This window comes from Adiantum capillus-veneris, chromosome 12 (genome assembly GCF_014529385.1).
Source record: "Adiantum capillus-veneris isolate H3 chromosome 12, ASM1452938v2, whole genome shotgun sequence".
NCBI lineage: Eukaryota > Viridiplantae > Streptophyta > Polypodiopsida > Polypodiales > Pteridaceae > Adiantum > Adiantum capillus-veneris.
In genome coordinates, this window is record NC_140942.1 from 99,514,495 (window position 1) to 99,532,601 (window position 18,107).

The 18,107-nt window shown below is 45.8% G+C and overlaps 1 protein-coding gene across 3 annotated transcripts in view; it reads right to left on the bottom strand.

Moving 5' to 3' along the window:
* The window catches only part of LOC147446206 (ARM repeat superfamily protein), a 204,488-nt gene that overhangs the window by 152,070 nt on the left and 34,311 nt on the right, over positions 1-18,107 (bottom strand). For all 3 annotated transcript variants that reach the window (XM_086525470.1, XM_086525469.1, XM_086525468.1), the window contains exons 5-6: positions 628-699; positions 418-508 (exon numbers count right to left, since the gene is read on the bottom strand). In XM_086525470.1, the coding sequence (XP_086381596.1) occupies positions 418-508; positions 628-699 (163 nt within the window). The remainder of the gene's footprint in view (positions 1-417; positions 509-627; positions 700-18,107) is intronic.

An 18,107-nucleotide genomic window follows, 5' to 3' on the forward strand; every position in this document is an offset into this window, starting at 1 on the left:
CAGCCAGGGAGCAAGCAGGCTGCACCGTTCCCTGCATTAGTCCCTGTGGATTGCAGCTGTCCCAATAGGCACAACATGCTCTGATGTTCTTATGATTGAAAGCTAAAATTACCGTGTGAAGGAACAAGATGTCATCATGTGAGTGCAGATAGTGAAGACACGAAGGAGGCCCCATAAGCTGTGACTCACATTAGACTAAGATCCAGAACAAAGACTTTTTCACTTGTCTACAAAAAGAGTGTTGCGGACATGCAAGATACTATGTGCTCCAATTCAGAACTTTGACATTATGCTCCTCGAAAAGCATGAAGCTGCTTTTGATTAACTTGAAAAAAACCCTTGCTGCTAAAAAGCAACTTTAACCAAAAAAATTTGCAGACTGTCAATGTGATTAAACAAAAAAATTTCACAACAAACCTTCACAAGAAGCAAAATCGGTAAGAGTTTGAACCACAGAAGATGTTGAAACAGCACTACCAGCTAGTTGCAAAAAAATCTCTTCCATCATCTGTGAAAGCAAAAAACATTGACAAGAAAGGAACAGAAATTGCATTGAGGACAGACAGGTTTCTGAACAAGGTATCTTATAAAAATTTGACAAAGCATAAAGGTCAACAATGTGATCACCAAATCTGGCAAGCGCGACCCTATAGCAACCAGAAGTCCAGATGCAGCCCTTTGCCAAACAGCATTGATGTCCTGTTGAAAAGACATCTTCTTAACTCTTGTGCAACTGTAACATGATAACACTCTCGAGGAACTAAAGCATCTTGATAAGTGCATCAGCATTGCCATCATGTGTGATGTGTAATTGATGTCAAAACCCTCACCATGTGAGCTTCTGCAGTGAATATTAAAGTGATTTCCAACTACCACAAAAATAGAGTACTGTACAACCCAGCAGCAGCAATATCAAAGCGGTTGAAAATGACTCTTATAGTGACATACTGGTAGGTTCTTTATTCTATTAGCCCGAATCTTTGTGGATACCTTAAGATTCCACGCATTCTAGGCTATCCCGAGTAAAACTCTAATGCAACGCCTGGATTTGAACCACGAAAGTTCCGTTCAGAATATTTCTGCACTAACCATGACGCCCATGGCTGCTCGGCGTGCGCTACACGGCCGCCTTAATATAAAAAAAGAAGAACCCCTGGCTGTTCCCCTCCGATACGTTCCCCTCTTCACATCACTTAATGCGTCAGCTACGATAGCATCTGCTGCGAGTTGATCTTCCTTCTGTCAGAGATCCTTTTCCTCTCGCCACTTGTCCTGCAGCCACGCTATCAAAGGATCTCGCAAGATTCGTATCAATAGGCATTTTTTAAAAATCGTTAGCAATTTGGAAAGTTTGACATTTAGAAGATGTTCATAGACGAAAAAACTATAAAGTTGCATGTTTGTTGAAAACAATCAAGGAACATGACTGCTAGGTTACACACTCTATCTCATCCGAAGACACATTATCAATTGTTTGCCAACGGTCTAGAGGGATGAGACAGCTAAGTACGCAGAGGACAACAGAAAACTCTAGATAATTATTTTTTCAACACTGGACCGATTAGATGGCCATTCTATTGACATGCTATGTACAGGATAGCGATTGGGTGCATTTGAGATGCGTTTTTTAAATGAAGAGAGCACTAAGACATAGGAACCCCATTATTAGCACTCAGAGAGGCCACTTGGTTGGTAGTAGGCCTCATGTTTCTTGGGGTTCCATGGCAGAGGGCCCAGCCCGCACTCTAGGCAACTAGCTTCAGTTTTTAGGTTTGCTAGAGGAGGTCCAGAGCATCCAGCTACGGAGCATGAGAGGGGTGCAGAACATGTGCTCGGACATTACAAAGGCTGTACCAGCTGATTGGCTCACCCCTCTAGAGACAGCAGCTCCCAGATGGATGGGGACCTTCACGCGACTGGAGGTCCTCATCGCAGTTCGTGCTTGCTCGGTGTCCGTACCCCCCATGTTCTTTAAGATCCAGGGCGAGGGTCGACTACAGAGAGTCTCAGTAGATGCTCCACAGGATGCAGAGTGTTGTTTTAAGAGGGTACAAGTAGTGGGCATCTGTGGAGGACCTCTGTCACAGATCCTGACCCAGCAAATCTTGAGAAAGGCCACTGGAGGCTTTGGGCTTGGGACAGCTGCCCTCAAGCACGAGTGCAGTGGGACCCTGGAGAGTGGTTTTGGAGTGACCCTTTCTCTTCAGCCGACCACCCTGGGATCCCTTTCTTTTCTGCTGCAGCACTTCATTCGCATGAGGTGGGTCTCACAGCTGAGTTAGCGGTTGTGGGACTCCAAACAGCCGAGGCGAGTCACTTTGTTATAGTGGCTCGTTGCACACAGAGCTACAGCAATGGGGAGCTGGCTGGTACATAGTGGCCTTCAGCAGCCTATGCAACTTGTGGTCATCCTTTGGAGAGTCAGCGACACTGTCTATGGGACTGCCCCATGGCACAGCAGGTTTGGCTTCGGGTTCTTCGGCTGATGCCACCTCTTTCCACAGCTCAATAGTACACTTGGGGTGCTACTACCTCGTCCACCCTCACGGGCCCTATGCTCTAGTTTGAGCTGGCTTCCACCAGCAGGATGATAGTGATCCAAAGGGGTTGACCTACACTTCAGCTTGCCACAGAGCTTACCCCCAAGGAGTGGTGCAGTGAGAGAGAGGTGGCCTGACACTCTGGTTCGTTTGGCGGGCCCGTTGCTTCCGCAACTTTGAGGCTCGCCCTGTCCCACCGGCAGAGATTGTTCGTGATTTTTGGTTGGAGCTGATCCACTCTCTCAGGAGCCAGTTCGAGAGACTCCAGGGAAGCTCCGACCGCATGCGAGAGCGCAGAGAGGCTTCCTGCGACTCTGGCGCCCAGGGCCCTTCTTCACCATGGTCCAGGCTGCACCCACATGGCACTACCGGCCACCTGTGTGGCTCTTTCCTCCTCCCATCTTGTGATTTAGCCCCCATTGTACATATTCTGTTTTTTCATTGGGAGAGTTTCCCCATGCTTATGATGTAGCCCTCTCTAGTAGAGGTGGTTTGTAGCCCTAAGGGCAGTTTTATTAACTAATGGAAGGATCGTTTTCTTAGAAAAAAAAAGCCATTGGATTGCCTCTTGCCGATTATCTCTTCTTACAATTTGTTCTCATATTGTTTCCATTTCTGATTTAAAGTTCATTGGGATATCCTTTTCAACTGGGGTTATATAGACCAAGAGGCCCTCTTGGCCGATAATCTTGGGTAGGCACAGATCTCAATAATGTTGTTGACTATATGTCGAGCATGAAGTGGATGTCTTGACATTGTTTGGACACCTTTTAGCCATGGCAAGTGTCACAAAGTGATGATGTGGCATGCCCAACAGGAAGAGGAATGGCCTAGTGGACGAGAAAGTCAAGAACTGAACCTTAAAGAATTTATGAGCACCGGCCGTGGCGCCTAAACCCCTAAAAACCCGAAGCATAGACTCTGAGAATCAATTCCGTAAAATGCATTATACGGATGCGGACGTGGCAGCTACTATACGGAATTTCCACGAATTCCGCTGACTGTGCCGTGTGGCAGGCCGTATGGATTTCCGCAAATAGCGCTGGCTGTTTTGGGCAGATTTCAGCGCTAGCTTTTGGGAGCATGTGCTTTTAGGGTTTAGTGCTTTTGGGGGAAGTGCTTTTGAGGCTCTGCTTTTGGGCATCTCTTGTACTGTTTATAAGGACCCTTGCCGCCTCACTCTGCAGAGCATCTGGGCACAGAGTCTGAGAGTTGAGCACCCCCAGAGTTGTACCGTTGCGACATAATAAAAAAGAAATACCGAAAGGGGCGCCAGTCTTTCGAGCCAATGCTTTTGGGCACGGAACACCACCATGCCATGTCAACTCTCTCTCTCTCTCTCTCTCCCCCCCCCCCCCCCCCCCCCCCCAATTTCCTTTCTCCTTAAGTGTTTTAGTGTTAGTTCTCTGTAACTTTGTAATTTCCATACTCAGGCATGGTATCAAATTCACCAATTGTAACTTTTTGGTCTCAAAGGTCATTTTGTCCTTTTTGAAGACGTTAATATAACATTTCATTTCATCATCTCTCTCTCTCTCTCTCTCTCTCTCTCTCTCTCTCTCTCTCTCTCTCTCTCTCTCTCTCTCTGTGTGTGTGTGTGTGTGTGTGTGTGTGTGTGTGTGTGTACTTACCATAGTAAGTAATATAATCTTTGGCCTTCCTAGAGAGGAAGGGTCTAGTTGTAACTACCAAAAGGTATAGCTTAATCTGTTCGAGAATCTTTGCATGATTCTCAGGGTTGTGATTAGTGCTCATGCGGGCTGTCTTTCTATAGGGTGAACAGTCCTGAAAAAAGGAGCAGTATAACCATAAATAAAAAACAGTAACTGTAATTTATGGGCCTGCAAACCTTAAGCCGACAAAGTCAAGGACTATAATAGCCGTGAACTGAGGACCAGAAATAGAGTCTACGAAGGACCACCTAACACCAGTCAACCAGTCAAAAAATTACAGACTGTGGGTCCAACTTAGAACCAAAGCCAGCATCTCGATTTCTCTAGAAAGAAAAACCTTATGTATAGGATATGTGTATAGCTGTTAAATCTTAGATAATAAGACATACTTGAACTTTTACATTCAAAAGACAGCTGGCAATGGAACAAAGAATAGATAAGTACAAAAACAATTCAGTATTAGAATCATTTAAGTACAATGTTTGTAGGAAAGAGATCCACTTTCAGTATGCAGATAGTAAAAGAACTTCCCAAATCATAAGTGAGTGTTCCATCCAGTGTAGGACGGCTTGTGAAAGTCAAAAAAACCTTCCAAGATAAGATAGAGTCCTTACCTGCATCCATCCAAACAAGACAACAATTCAGTTAGCCTTGGATGTGTTTTACAGGTATCGATGGACTATACCAGTTGTTATCCATGTCCATCTTACAAACTTTTTTTAAACCTTCACAAGCTAAGTCCAAGAAATTGTGATTTCTCTTATTTTAAAGAATCCCAAAGAATTTAGTAAAAGAGTATAATTATGATTAGAGTATCATTTTGATTAGAAGGCCATCACCCCTTCCAATCCAAGTGTCAGAGCCCCCCTTCCTTTATTTTCAACAGTTTTTATCAGTTATGAAAGCTCCATCACTTGAAGTTTTTTTTATGTTTATCCATTTACAGCTTTTTTTTTAAAAGATAAGCATAATAAGGCTTGTTTTTAGGTTAGAAGCCTATCACAGTGAAGTGGATTCCGAACCATACATACATCTCCTTAAGCAGCCCAAGTAACAAGGAGAGCTGCTAAAAAAAGCCAAGCCATACTCCATACCTTGAAGTTTTTAAAGAAAAAGGTTTAAACTATGTTTAAAGTGCTCGATAAATAATATTATCCAAGGCTAACATATGAGCAACATCCTCCTGAGTATATGCAAAAAATACCTCAAATGTATATCCCATCCTTTCTAAAAAAACCTCCTTACAGAGTGTTAACCCATGCAGAAAGAGACCTAAGTATGCAATAAGTAAAGCAAGAAATAGCAGTGACCGACCTACGGAGCTTGAGTAGAGAGCTCCATGCTTTGTAACAGAAACGCAGCAGCAAGTTTCAAGCAATCAAGCAAAGAACAACCAAAACTAAGTGAGGGGCAGAGATGCGCCCTCACCTTTAAATAGAGCAGGGAGGGAGGTTGCCATAACTCCAAATCGCGCAGATATCCAGGCGTTTAGGGGGATCTCTAGCAGAGTAAATGAAGCCGCCTGCGCGGTGCCATGAGGAGGTAGCCAAAGTATTCACGACAGGGTTTCACCCAAGGTAAAAAATACTCTAGTGTTGCGACGGGCTAAACCCGGTAGTATTACCCATAGGAGGTGGTTAGCAAAACCTAGGAGGTAAGTGAGCTCGGGTACTCCCTCAAGTGAGGTGGAGTGTGTAGTCCTTTCTAGCCACTGCCTTATCAGGCTTTTTTTAAACGAAGGGTTTTTTTTTTTTTAAATCTCATAGAGGAGACTTAAAAATATTCTAAAGCTCTCTTTTCATAAGAGAAAAAATATCAAGAACTAGTAAAGTTGCCCAGTGTGTGTGTGTGGTAATTATCAAAAAAGACCAATCCCAACAAGTCCCGATCCAAGGGCTAGGTTTATGTGTGGTTCCCCCCTTTTTTTTTTAAAAAGCTAAGAGTACTAAAGTAGCACAGAGTGTGTTTGTGTGTGTTGTGTGTGTGTGTGTGTGTGTGTGTGTGTGTGTGTGTGTGTGTGTGTGTGTGTGTGTGTGTGCACGCGCGCGCGTGCGTGCGCGCGTGTGTGTTTTCAAGTTGTTTTGAAGTGCTACAAGTCTATGGAAAGTGGACAGACTTCAAACTAGGCAATCAAGTGCAGTGAACTCTTCATTTCGGGTCCACAAGCAGCCCCTCTCTCTCTCTCTCTCTCTCTCTCTCTCTCTACCAGACAGATTTTGACACTCAGAGCCATTATTGAGGAGGGTAGACACCATGGCAGGAGGATATATTGTAGCTTTGTGGATTTCCACAAAGCCTTTGATACACTGCCACGAGCTAGACTCATATGCAAACTGCAAGACATGGGGCCCACAGAGCTGATATGGGGGATCTTAGCTTTATACAGGACAGTGGTAGGACAGGTACGCACTACTCAGGGCATGTCCGACATGGTTCACTCCACCATTGGGGTGAAGCATGGTTGTCCCCTATCTCCGACTCTCTTTGGGATATATGTAGATGAGTTTTCAGATTATGTACATACAAAGGGTGATAGAGGTGCTCAGCTTGCAGGGACATGGATTCCGTTGCTATTACATGCTAATGATATTGTGTTGATCTCCGATTCTCCAAAAGGGATGCAGCGTCATTTGGATGCACTGCATGTATTTGCACGGGACAGTGGATTGTCCGTGAACCTTGGTAAGACCAAGGTAATGGTGTTTAACACCGCGGCGCAATGGGTAAGGAGGTCCGCCTCCACTTTTACATATGGTCGAGAGACTGTGGAGTATGCAGATACATACACTTATCTTGGGGCGATTTTCAGTGGTCCAGTATTTCCCTGAGGCGTGCAGCAGATACGCGATTGACCAAAGCCTATACAGCATTGGGGAGACTTGAGAGGATATGTTCGTAGGTCGGACAAAGCTTTGGCTCTTTGACACTTTGGTCACTTCGGCCATGCTATACGGAGTGGAGATATGGGGCCCCTCAGTTGATCATCATAGCAGAGCTTGCAGTACTGATGGATGGAGATGTATGGAGAAGCCATTAGTGTCTATGATTTCTCGCATGAGTAGGGCCAAGGCCTCAGTACCACATGACATTGTTAGGGCAGAGCTCGCTGCTCCTCCATTGGTAGTGGAGGCACTCACTCGATCAGTTTCATTTATGCATAGCACTTGGGCTCTCCCTAGAGACAGATATGCTCCATTAGCACTAGAGTCTTCGCGACAGCTTGCATTGTAGGGAGATAGATCATGTTGGTATGCAGAGATGCATCTTGGTTTCAGTTACATGGCTTTAGTATGGACCGGCTACCCCCATTTCAATACTCTCTGGATGCACCCTCCATCCCCCTCACAAGGGCAGAGATTACCAGGCTCATCAAACAGGACTTGATTCAGTTGGATACAAAGAGGACATGGATACAACCTACACATGAGCTAGGTACGAAGATGACTTTCTATAGAGAGCATCTTCTCCAACTCACGGAGGATGGTTTTGTGATCAGACCAGGATACATGGATACTCATCTATCCCACGGGATACGATGTGCTATTGGTCAGATACGCACATCCTCACATCAGCTAGAGATCGAGACAGGCAGATTTAGAGGAGTACCGTTGAGTCCAGGATTTGTCAGGTGTGCCAAATAGAGCCAGAGACAGAGCTACATTACATATGTCACTGCCCAGTATACTATGAGATACGAGGCCGCTTTCACTGTCTATTCAGAGAGGGTTTTGGGCCACTTTCTATAGTCATGAGATACCATGATCAGAGATGCCTCGGATTATACTTACTGGAGATTCGCAAACACAGGGAGGACCTCTTGAAGAGGGGCACAATGAGAGAGATCCAGTGACAACGGAAGATCACAAATTTCTTTCAGTCACACACAGAGGAGTTCGAGCAGCCTCCACAGCATAACAATACCAGAGGTACCAAAATGCATACTGCTTGATCGGACGATAAGAGTTGGGCGGTCCCGTCGCCCACGGATGAGAGGGCCCTCTCGATATCGACGCAGACTGCGGCAAAGGATTCATACCATATTGGCGCGACATAGGAGCCGTCCGGATACTGATGTATATGTATATGATGCCTTGACTGTCAGAGAGCTCCATTGTATCAGCTCACCCTTTGTCTTCCCTTTGTATCAGCTTTCACCCCACCCCTACCCACTATTTTCTTTTCAGTCCTTTGTACTTTTTGTACCCAGACCTGGTATTAGATACCACATGCAACCTTTTGGTCTCATGAGTCATAGGTCATTTTGGCCTTTTGAAGACGTTAATAATACATTTCACCTCTCTCTCTCTCTCTCTCTCTCTCTCTCTCTCTCTCTCTCTCTCAGCCCTGCTACCCACCCCCTCGCGCTCCCTCACCCCTCGTCCCCAGCCCACTCTCAGACTCAACACCCCCCCCCCCCCCCCCCCCCCCCCCCAAAAACCCCCTCCCCCCACAGCCCACTCCTCACGCTACTCCCTCCCTGGGCCAAAAGTGCAGGAGGTCCTTTCAGGAAGAAATTTCAGATTTCAGCAGTGCAGAAACTTAAGAGACCCTACAAAAATTTAGAAAATTCAGCAATGCAGAAAATTTTCAGATATCAGTAATTTCAGAATTTTCAAAATTGCAAAGAATGTAGATGGGTGTGGCATAAGTATGTATGCGTGATGTGGGAATAGCTATTGGTTTAGAACGACAAATGTGCAATACAGATGTATACATAATGTGGAAACACATATCTATATAGTGTGGTCTTCTCTACTCTCTCTCTCTCTACCTCTCCCTCTCCCATTGTGGTTCTCGAACATGAAGAAGAAAGTTGACAAGGACGACCCTCTGGAGCAGGCCATTCAAAAATGCAAAGAAGAAATGTGCGAGACCATCAACAAGATTAACTGCAACCTCCTGGGCACAATAAAGACGCTTGAAGAGCGCGTGTCGGCTCAAGAAAGCAAGATAAACATACTTGAAGGTTGTGTGACTGCCCAAGATGAGGAGATTGCATTACTCTAGAAGGAGCTTGCAGAGGTGCGATCGCGAAACACACTTGAAGAAGGAGAGCTTCAACCCTCAGCAATTGAAGAACTCAACACGATTAAAGAGCAAGTGCGAGCCATCAAAGAGGGGAGGAGCAACACAAAGAAACGACGACGTCTTGGGTGGATGTTATTACAAAGACTCAACAGAAAGCGGACAAGGCTGAGAAATGGATCGGGGAAAGGCAAGGAAACAACATCCACACACCACCATTATTAACTTGACACTAGAAGAGGAGCAAAGGAGACATGTGCGTGCCTTACATTTGAGAATTTGTGGCCTTAAAGACAAAGATAATGTGGATGAAGAGGTAAAAGAACTCATGATTATGATGGGGGTTAACGAGCGAACGCATACGAGAGCTTGGAGAGTGGGCAATAAGAAATGGAAGCAATGGGGAAACTTCGAAGGAAAGGGCACATATCCTTCGTTTCCCCTCCATGGAAGCGAAGGACTTTTTGAAGAAGAGACCAACTCTCAAGAAGACGGGCATCATTCTCGGAGATGACCTCACCCTCTCGCAGATTGCTCATATGTAGGAGGTAATGCCGGATATTAGAGCAACAAGGGAAAAAGGTAAGATTGCTTTTTACCGAGATGAAAGAGTGGTGATATTAGAGCGACGCTCCGCATGACGGTGCGAGACCTATGGGACCACAATCAAATTTGCTACTTGGAATTGTAATGGACCTCTACGCCTTGATGTGGGTGGATAGTTTCATTCGGAGGGACATCATCTTCTACTCTGTGACACATCAGTCCCCCTAGGCAGTCTATGCCACATGTTAACTTTGATACAAATGGGAGACAGCTTGCAGACAGGAGATTCGATCAGAGCACAGACGACGGGGCTCAGTGGGAGTAGCAATTTTATTCAAAGAGGAGTTGCAGCCATTAATACATATAGCCCGCAGGGATGAGGAGGCTAGGTACATGTGGGTGAAATTGAGGGAAGAGACAGGTAGATATCTCTACATTGCTACTTGCTACTTTCCTCCAAGTACGTCAGTATATGCACCACCTAGAGGACAGTCCCCCTTTTCTATTTTGGATGATGACATATGGGAGTTCTTTACGGACAGTGACATTATCATCCTCGGGGACTTCAATGCTAGGACTGTCCATCACCAGGCCTATCTAGATTATCACAGAATATCGAGCATATTAAGTATGGACGGCACAAGATAGAAATGGGGATTGCACATGGATTGGCCATTTTGAATGGCCTAGAGAGTTTTCCCATTGCAGAGGATTTTACATGCTTTCCACACAGACATAGAGCCAGCACAATGAATTATGTCATGGCACAGCCGAGCTTTATCTCTAGTATCCAAGACCTCACAGTTAGACCCAGACTTGGTGTGTGTGGTGGAAGATCATGGCCTTGTGTTGATGGCCATCTCTTTCCAATTTAGTGTAGCACACATGCCACGGGTAGCAGCCCCTACTCGCTACACCTTTACACGGGAGACGGACTCTGTCTACATAAATGGGATCTAGGGGAGAGAGAGGGCAGTGCGTAGCGTGCAGGGCATCACTCCTGGCACCGCACTGTACATAAGAGGGAAAGGAAGCACTCCATAGCTCTCAACCTGTGAGAGAAAACTGAAAATGAGCCCTCCCTTCTCTAAAATCAGCGCCACTTCTTCATGCAAGAGGAAAGTGCAAAGAAATGTGCCACTTGGCACATTTACAGGCCATTTCCCGTTTCGGGGTTGCCGCCTAAAAATCTCCCTACCGGTAGCCCAGTTGACTTCACGGCAGAGTAATAAAATGTTCCCCTTGTCATTCCGGAGGTAATGACGCCACATATTTTCAGGTCCCAAAATAGCAGTTCCCTAAATTTTAGGAGATGCTGCCATTGTATCTTTCTAGGTCATCTGACCCTCTTTGTACACTGCAGCCACACCGAGAACTGAAATGTAGCCTCTGTAGCAAAGGATTCCACTTTGGCTAGTCAATGACCCAACTTTGGCTAACCATAGTCCTTGTCCAACCTTAGTGCTCTCTTGCCCTCGGGCCTAGACTCCCTCTAAAAAGTTCCACACTGGCTATGCAATGCAGGGCAGTTAGATTTCTAGAGGAGTGTTTCCAAAAAGTGAAAATGAATAAATAATAAGAAAGAAATCAACAAAAAGGACAGATAGTAGTCCCACGCTCGTGACAGACATCACTCACAGACAGTCACGGATTGCCTTCCGGCGCCTAGTGCGGCGGAAGAAGAGGGAATTTTTGGCTCGACTAGAGCAAGATCTATATTAGCTATTCTTGAGTCAGGACTCAGGTGAGGCATACCGACTCTTTCATGAGCACTCCCCCCCTACCATTACTTCTACAAAGGCCTGGGGCCAGTGTGTATCATCTCTGTAAAAAGTTCCTAGACAGCCGCCTCTTCCCGACCACCCCGAGGCATGCCCACACACATGTGCTTTTTTCATCGTTGAGATAGTGAAGAAGGCCATTGATAGGATGAGGACTGGGAGAGCATATGATCATGATGGCTTGGTGGCTGAGCATTTTATACATACCAGGGATCTGCTCACAAAGCTTCTAGCAGTGATGTTAACCGGTGCCATGTGTGAGGGCCTGCCTGATACTTTGAGTTTATCTACTATTGTACCTATCTTCAAGTCAGGAGGTCCTATGGCGCTTGGAAATTATCGCGCTATCATGATTGGACACACATTGGCACGGTTGTACGCATCCATTCTTGAGCAACAGCTGAGTAGATGGGAAATGAGGGAGGGTATACGCGCAACCGGGTAGGCAGGATTCAGGAGAGGTTTTTCTACTCTTGACCACATTTTGACACTCAATCATTATTGAGGAGGGCAGATCACATGGGAGACGGATCTATTGTAGCTTTGTGGACTTCCGCAAAGCATTTGACACAGTGCCCAGAGCTAGATTGATACACAGACTACAGGAGATGGGAGACTTGGAGTACCCAGAGAGCTTACTTGGGGGATCATGGCATTATACAGGTCAATAGTGGGGCATGTACGCACTCCAGAGGAGCTATCTACATTAGTTCACTACACTATCGGGGTGAAGCAGGCCTGCCCGTTCTCTCCTACTCTATTTGGTATGTACTATATTGAGGAAAATGGTGATAGAGGTGCACAGCTGGCACGCACATGGATTCCACTATTGTTATATGTTGATGGTATCGTGCTGATCTCCAACTCTCCAAAGGGGATACAGCGTCACTTGGATGCTTTGCATAGGTTTGCCCACGATAGTGGTTTGTCTGTCAACCTTGGTAACATCAAGGTTATGGTGTTTTACACCACCCCAAACTGGATCAGGAAATCAGCACCCGCATTAACATACGGCCATGAGACTGTGGAGTATACAGATGCTTACACCTACCTTGGTGGTCTTTAGTAGACCAGTGTCACAAGACGGGCACCACGTGCCAATAGAAAACAACAGACTGGACAGACTTTTAGCACTTCAATAACAACTGAATTGAGCCAGAGAGTATTGGCCCCAAACCTTGGCGCCCCTTACGGTATTTCTTTATATTGCATCAACACAGTACAAGCCGGTACTCTAGACTCTACACCTTCTCCAGGAAGCATGCCAGAGAATGAGCCCTAACCTCATATTTAAAGGCCCTTGGCCTGAAAAGCACTTACAGTGAAAAGCCTTTAAAACTCAAAAGCTTCTGGTCCAAAAAAGCAAAGGCAAAAGCTGCCAGCGTAAGTTACGGAAATCCCTACAGCCTGCCACGTCATCAGCCAGCGCAAAACGCGGAAACCCATACAGCCTGCCACGTCATCATGCCAACGCAATTTTCAAAAATCTTCCACGTCATCAGCAGGTATGCAATTTTCAAAATTCTATTGCTGCTTCTGCTTCTTCTAGGGTTTAGGCCCCTAGCAATAGGTCGACACGTCCGCAGTTTGTTACATCTCCCCTTCTTGAAAGAGAGTAATCGTCCGCGATTACAGCATATCTGCAAAACAACTCAAGTTAGCTCCAAAAAAAAAATTCCGAGGGCTATTCTAAGGGACATTCCAAGAGTCATTCAGTTTGCTCTTTTTGTTAAGGAGTTAGCTTCTCCTTTCGGCTCTTTTGATAAAGGAGTTAGCTTCTCCTTTCAGCTCTTTTGATCAAGGAGTTAGCTTCTTCTTTCGTCCAGATCGGAACTCTTAGCCATCACACCCAGACCGTATTGATCTTCCACAGGTGTCTTGATGCACTAAAATTACATACCCAGGCAATCTCATCCAATTAGGAATATTCAGTAATTGGCACATCACAATGCAACACAAATGCTTATACAAGACACAACAAACAGCGCCGTTGAGCACTCCCCCGAGACAAACGGTCTGCGGTATGAGGCTACTCAACGACTACCTCGTCACTCCCCCCGCAAATAACCTAAAAAGATCCAGCCCATGAGCTCAGAGGACTGTACAACCAAACGCTCCCCAGACCGCAGTCTGCGTCGCTTGGAGGTTCAAGCATACAACCAAACGCTCCCCAGGCATTGGCCTGCATCGTTCGGAGGTTTTCTAGCATACAACTGAACGCTCCCCACGAGGTTCAAACAATGCCAAAACAGCATTTCTCACTTCTCCACCCGGGAGTACAATCACCAATCAATGAAACCAGTATTAAAAACCAGAGTCAAACAATGCAAATTGGCACCAAGACAGGTTCAAAACAGATACCATCCATTTCAAACAAATTCTAAACAGGATCACCAAACAAGTTCTCAAACAGATTTCAAACTTAAAAAGCAATCTCGACATCAGCCGAGCTCGAAAAGTTGATTGACTTTTCATCCTGAGACTTGCACCAAAAATTAGGGTTAGATTCCTTCCATAAGGTCGTAGCCGAGCGCAGCATGGTCCATCAGCTCTTGGACAGACAATGTTCCTCTGGCGGCGATGGTTGTCCGAAGTCATAGCAGTCACACCAGACCTCCGAGGTTATCAACAAGAGGCACCTACTGAGAGATGTAAAGAAATTTCAAGTTATAATCTACTAGGGTTCCATGGTAAGCATTTCAGGATACCCCACTCTGCCAGAAGTTGCACTCTGAAGGAAGATGTCAGAAACCATATAACTTCGGGCAAAAATTTTCTTGAAAGCTTGCCAAGTACTTGGAGTATGCTGCTTGGTAGCTATCAACATCTGCATAGCATTGGCTCTGAGAAAAGCACTACCTCGAAACAAATCTTGGATCCTTCTCTTGCAAGTGATCTTAATGGCTTATGCCCTGTAAGACATGAGCGGTGAAGACGGGAGCGCACCCGATGCGCGATGAAGTAAGGGTGGGAGTGGCTAATAAGTCCGGGTTGGAGGGCGAAGATACCTCAAATAAATTTCCAATAGCGCTGTCTGCTCTTTTGTATGACCAGTAAGCTTTTAGAAAAGCACACGCCAGATGCTCTGATACCACTGTCACAAGACTGGCACCACGTGCCAATAGAAAAGACCAGACTGAATAGACTTTTAGCACTTCAATAACAACTGAATTGAGAGAGAGAGAGAGAGAGAGACGACACGCGACACGGAGTGGCGGAATTCCACCCCAGAGAGTATTGGCCCCAAACCTTGGCGCCCCTTTCGGTATTTCTTTATATTGCATCAACACAGTACAAGCCGGTACTCTAGCCTCTGCACCTTCTCCAGGAAGCATGCCACAGAATGAGGCCTAACCTCATATTTAAAGGCCCTTGGCCTGAAAAGCAGTTACAGTGAAAAGCCTTCAAAACTCAAAAGCTTCTGGTCCAAAAAAGCAAAGCCAAAACCTGCCAACATAATTTACGGAAATACATACAGCCTGCCATGTCATCATGTCAGCACAATTTTCGGAGATCTGCCACGTCATCAGCAGCTACGCAATTTTTGAAAATCTGTTGCAACTTCAGCTCCTTCTAGGGTTTAGGCCCCTCGGCCCGTAGCAGTAGGTCGACACGTCAGGAGTTTGTTACAACCAGCATTTTCATTTAGGAGAGCAGTAGAGACTAGAATGACCAGAGCCTATGCAGCATTGGGTGGATTGGAGAGGATGTGCTCACAGATTCAGTTTCAAGAGCCTCGGACGAAGCTCTAGCTTTTTGACACTCTGGTGGCATCCTCTCATAGACTGATGATGTGGCAATCTCGAAATTCATGTTGGAATGCTGACATGGAAGAACCGTACGGAAATCCGCATTTTGCGCTGACATGCTGACGTGACAGGTCGTATGGAATCTCAAAAAACACGCTGACTTGTGCTGACGTGGCAGAGTACGGATTTCTGTCTATTTCGCTGGCAACATTTGGGCCAGTAGCTTTTAAGTTTGAAGGTTTTCATGTACTGCTTCTGAGAGGCCTGGGCCTTTATATATGAACCAAGGGCCACTCTTCCACTCAGACTAGCTGACGAGCAGTTGAGCAAAGAGGACCCTTGGACTCTGTAACTTTGCTCAAGCATTAATAAATACCGAAAGGGGCGCCAGATTTTATAGGCCAACACCTCTGAGCACAAAACTAGGCCGGGCCGTGTCGACTCTATTTACATGTGATTAAATTTGTGAAGTGTTTTAAGTGATTCTCTCGTGTGTCGTGCTAGATTTCTAACTTGGGGTGTCCAAGTCTGTTACACTTCCGCATTGCTCTATGGAGTTCAGATATGGGGGCCTTCATTGGATCATCGGGGCCTTCATTGGATCATCATGGGAGGCTGGGTCGTACTGATGGATGGGGAGGCATGGAGAAGCCTCTGGTCTCTATGATCTTGCGGCTCTTTTAGAGCCAAGGCTTCAGTACGACATGACATTATTCGAGCAGAGCTAGCTTCCCCCCACTATTGGTTGAGGCGCTCACCAGATCAGTCGCCTATATACACCACTTATGGGACCTCCCTAGAGATAGATATGCCCGCCTTGCACTTGAGTCCTCTCGACAGCTATGCAGGGAGATACAGCATGTTGGTATGGGGAGATGACATCATGGTTTCAGGTACATGGATTCAGCATGGAGTCTGGACAGATTGCCCACCTTCAAGTACTCATTGGATGCACCATCTCTGACTCTTACACAGTCTGAGATCACCAGGGTCATCCGCCAAGACCTAACTCAGCTAGATACCAGGAGGACTTGGATACAGTCCGCACAGGAGCTGGGCACGAAGATGGCTTTCTATAGAGGACATCTTCTCCAGCTTATTGAGGATGGTTTTGTGAAGAGGCCCACATACATGGACACCACTTATCTCATGGGATACGATGTGCTATTTGTCACAAGACGGGCACCATGTGCCAATAGAAAAGAACAGACTTGAACAGACTTTTAGCACTTCAATAACGACTGAACTAAGAGAGAGAGAGAGAGAGAGAGAGACGACACGCGACACGGAGTGGCGGAATTGCACCCCAGAGAGTATTGGCTCCAAACCTTGGCGCCCGTTTCCATATTTCTTTATATTGCATCAACAGAGTACAAGCCGGTACTCCAGACTCTACACCTTCTCCAAGAAGCATGCCAGAGAATGAGCCCTAACCTCATATTTAAAGGCCCTTGGCCTGAAAAGCACTTATAGTGAAAAGCCTTCAAACTCAAAAGCTTCTGGTCCAAAAAGCAAAGCCAAAAGCTTCCAGCGTAATTTACGAAAATCCGTACAGCCTGCCACGTCAGCAGTCAGCTCAAAACGCGAAAATCCGTACAGCATGCCATGTCATCAACCAACGTGATTTTTGGAAATCTACCACGTCATCAGCCAGCTTCGCAATTCTTTTGTGTGTGTGGGAGTCCTGCTTTATTTTAATTCTTTATGTCACTTGGGCCCCCATCGGATGGGGTCCCCATAAGTTGGTAGGACTTCTTCTTCTGTTACTTGTTCTTCTTAGGGTTTAGGCCTCTCCGCCGGCATCTGTATGTTGGCTCCATTCTTTAGGCTTTGACACGTCAGTAGTTTGTGACATCTCCCCTTCTTGAAAGAGAGGAATCGTCCGCGATTACAGCATATCTGCAAAACAACACAAGATAGCTCAAAAATTTCCGAGGGACATTCTGAGGGACATTCAATTTGCTCTTTTTGTTAAGGAGTTAGCTTCTCCTTTCGGCTCTTTTGATCAAGGAGTTAGCTTCTCCTTTCGGTTGTGTTGATCAAGAGTTAGCTTCTCCTTTCTGCTCTTTTGATCAAGGAGTTAGCTTCTCCTTTCGTCCAGATCGGAACTCTTGATATTCCGGCGTAGTAAAAATTAGCCATCACACCCAGACCGTACTGATCTTCCACGGGTGTCTTGATGCACTAAAAAATTTACATACCCAGGCAATCTTATCCAATTAGGAATATTCAGTAATTGGCACATCACAATGCAACACAAATGCTTACATATGCATGTTACAAGACACAACAAACAGCGCCGCTGAGCACTCCCCCGAGACAAACGGTCTGCGGTATGAAGCTACTCAACGACTACCTCGTCACTCCCCCCGCAAATGACCTAAAAAAGTCCGGGCCATGAGCTCAGAGGACTGTACAACCAAACGCTCCCCAGACCGCACTTTGCGTCGCTTGGAGGTTCAAGTATACAACCAAACGCTCCCTAGGCATCGGCCTGCGTCGTTCAGAGGTTTTCTAGCATACAACGAAACGCTCCCCAGGCATCGGCCTGCGTCGTTCCAAGGTTCAAACAATACCAAAACAGTATTTCTCACTTCTCCACCCGGGAGTAAAATCACCAATCATTGAAACCAATATTAAAACCAAAGTCAAACAATTCAAATCGGCACCAAGACAGGTTCAAAACAGATACCATCCATTTCAAACAAATTCGAAACAGGATCACCAAACAAGTTCTCAAACAGATTCTCAAACAAAATTCAAACTTAAAAAACAATCTCGATATCAGCCGAG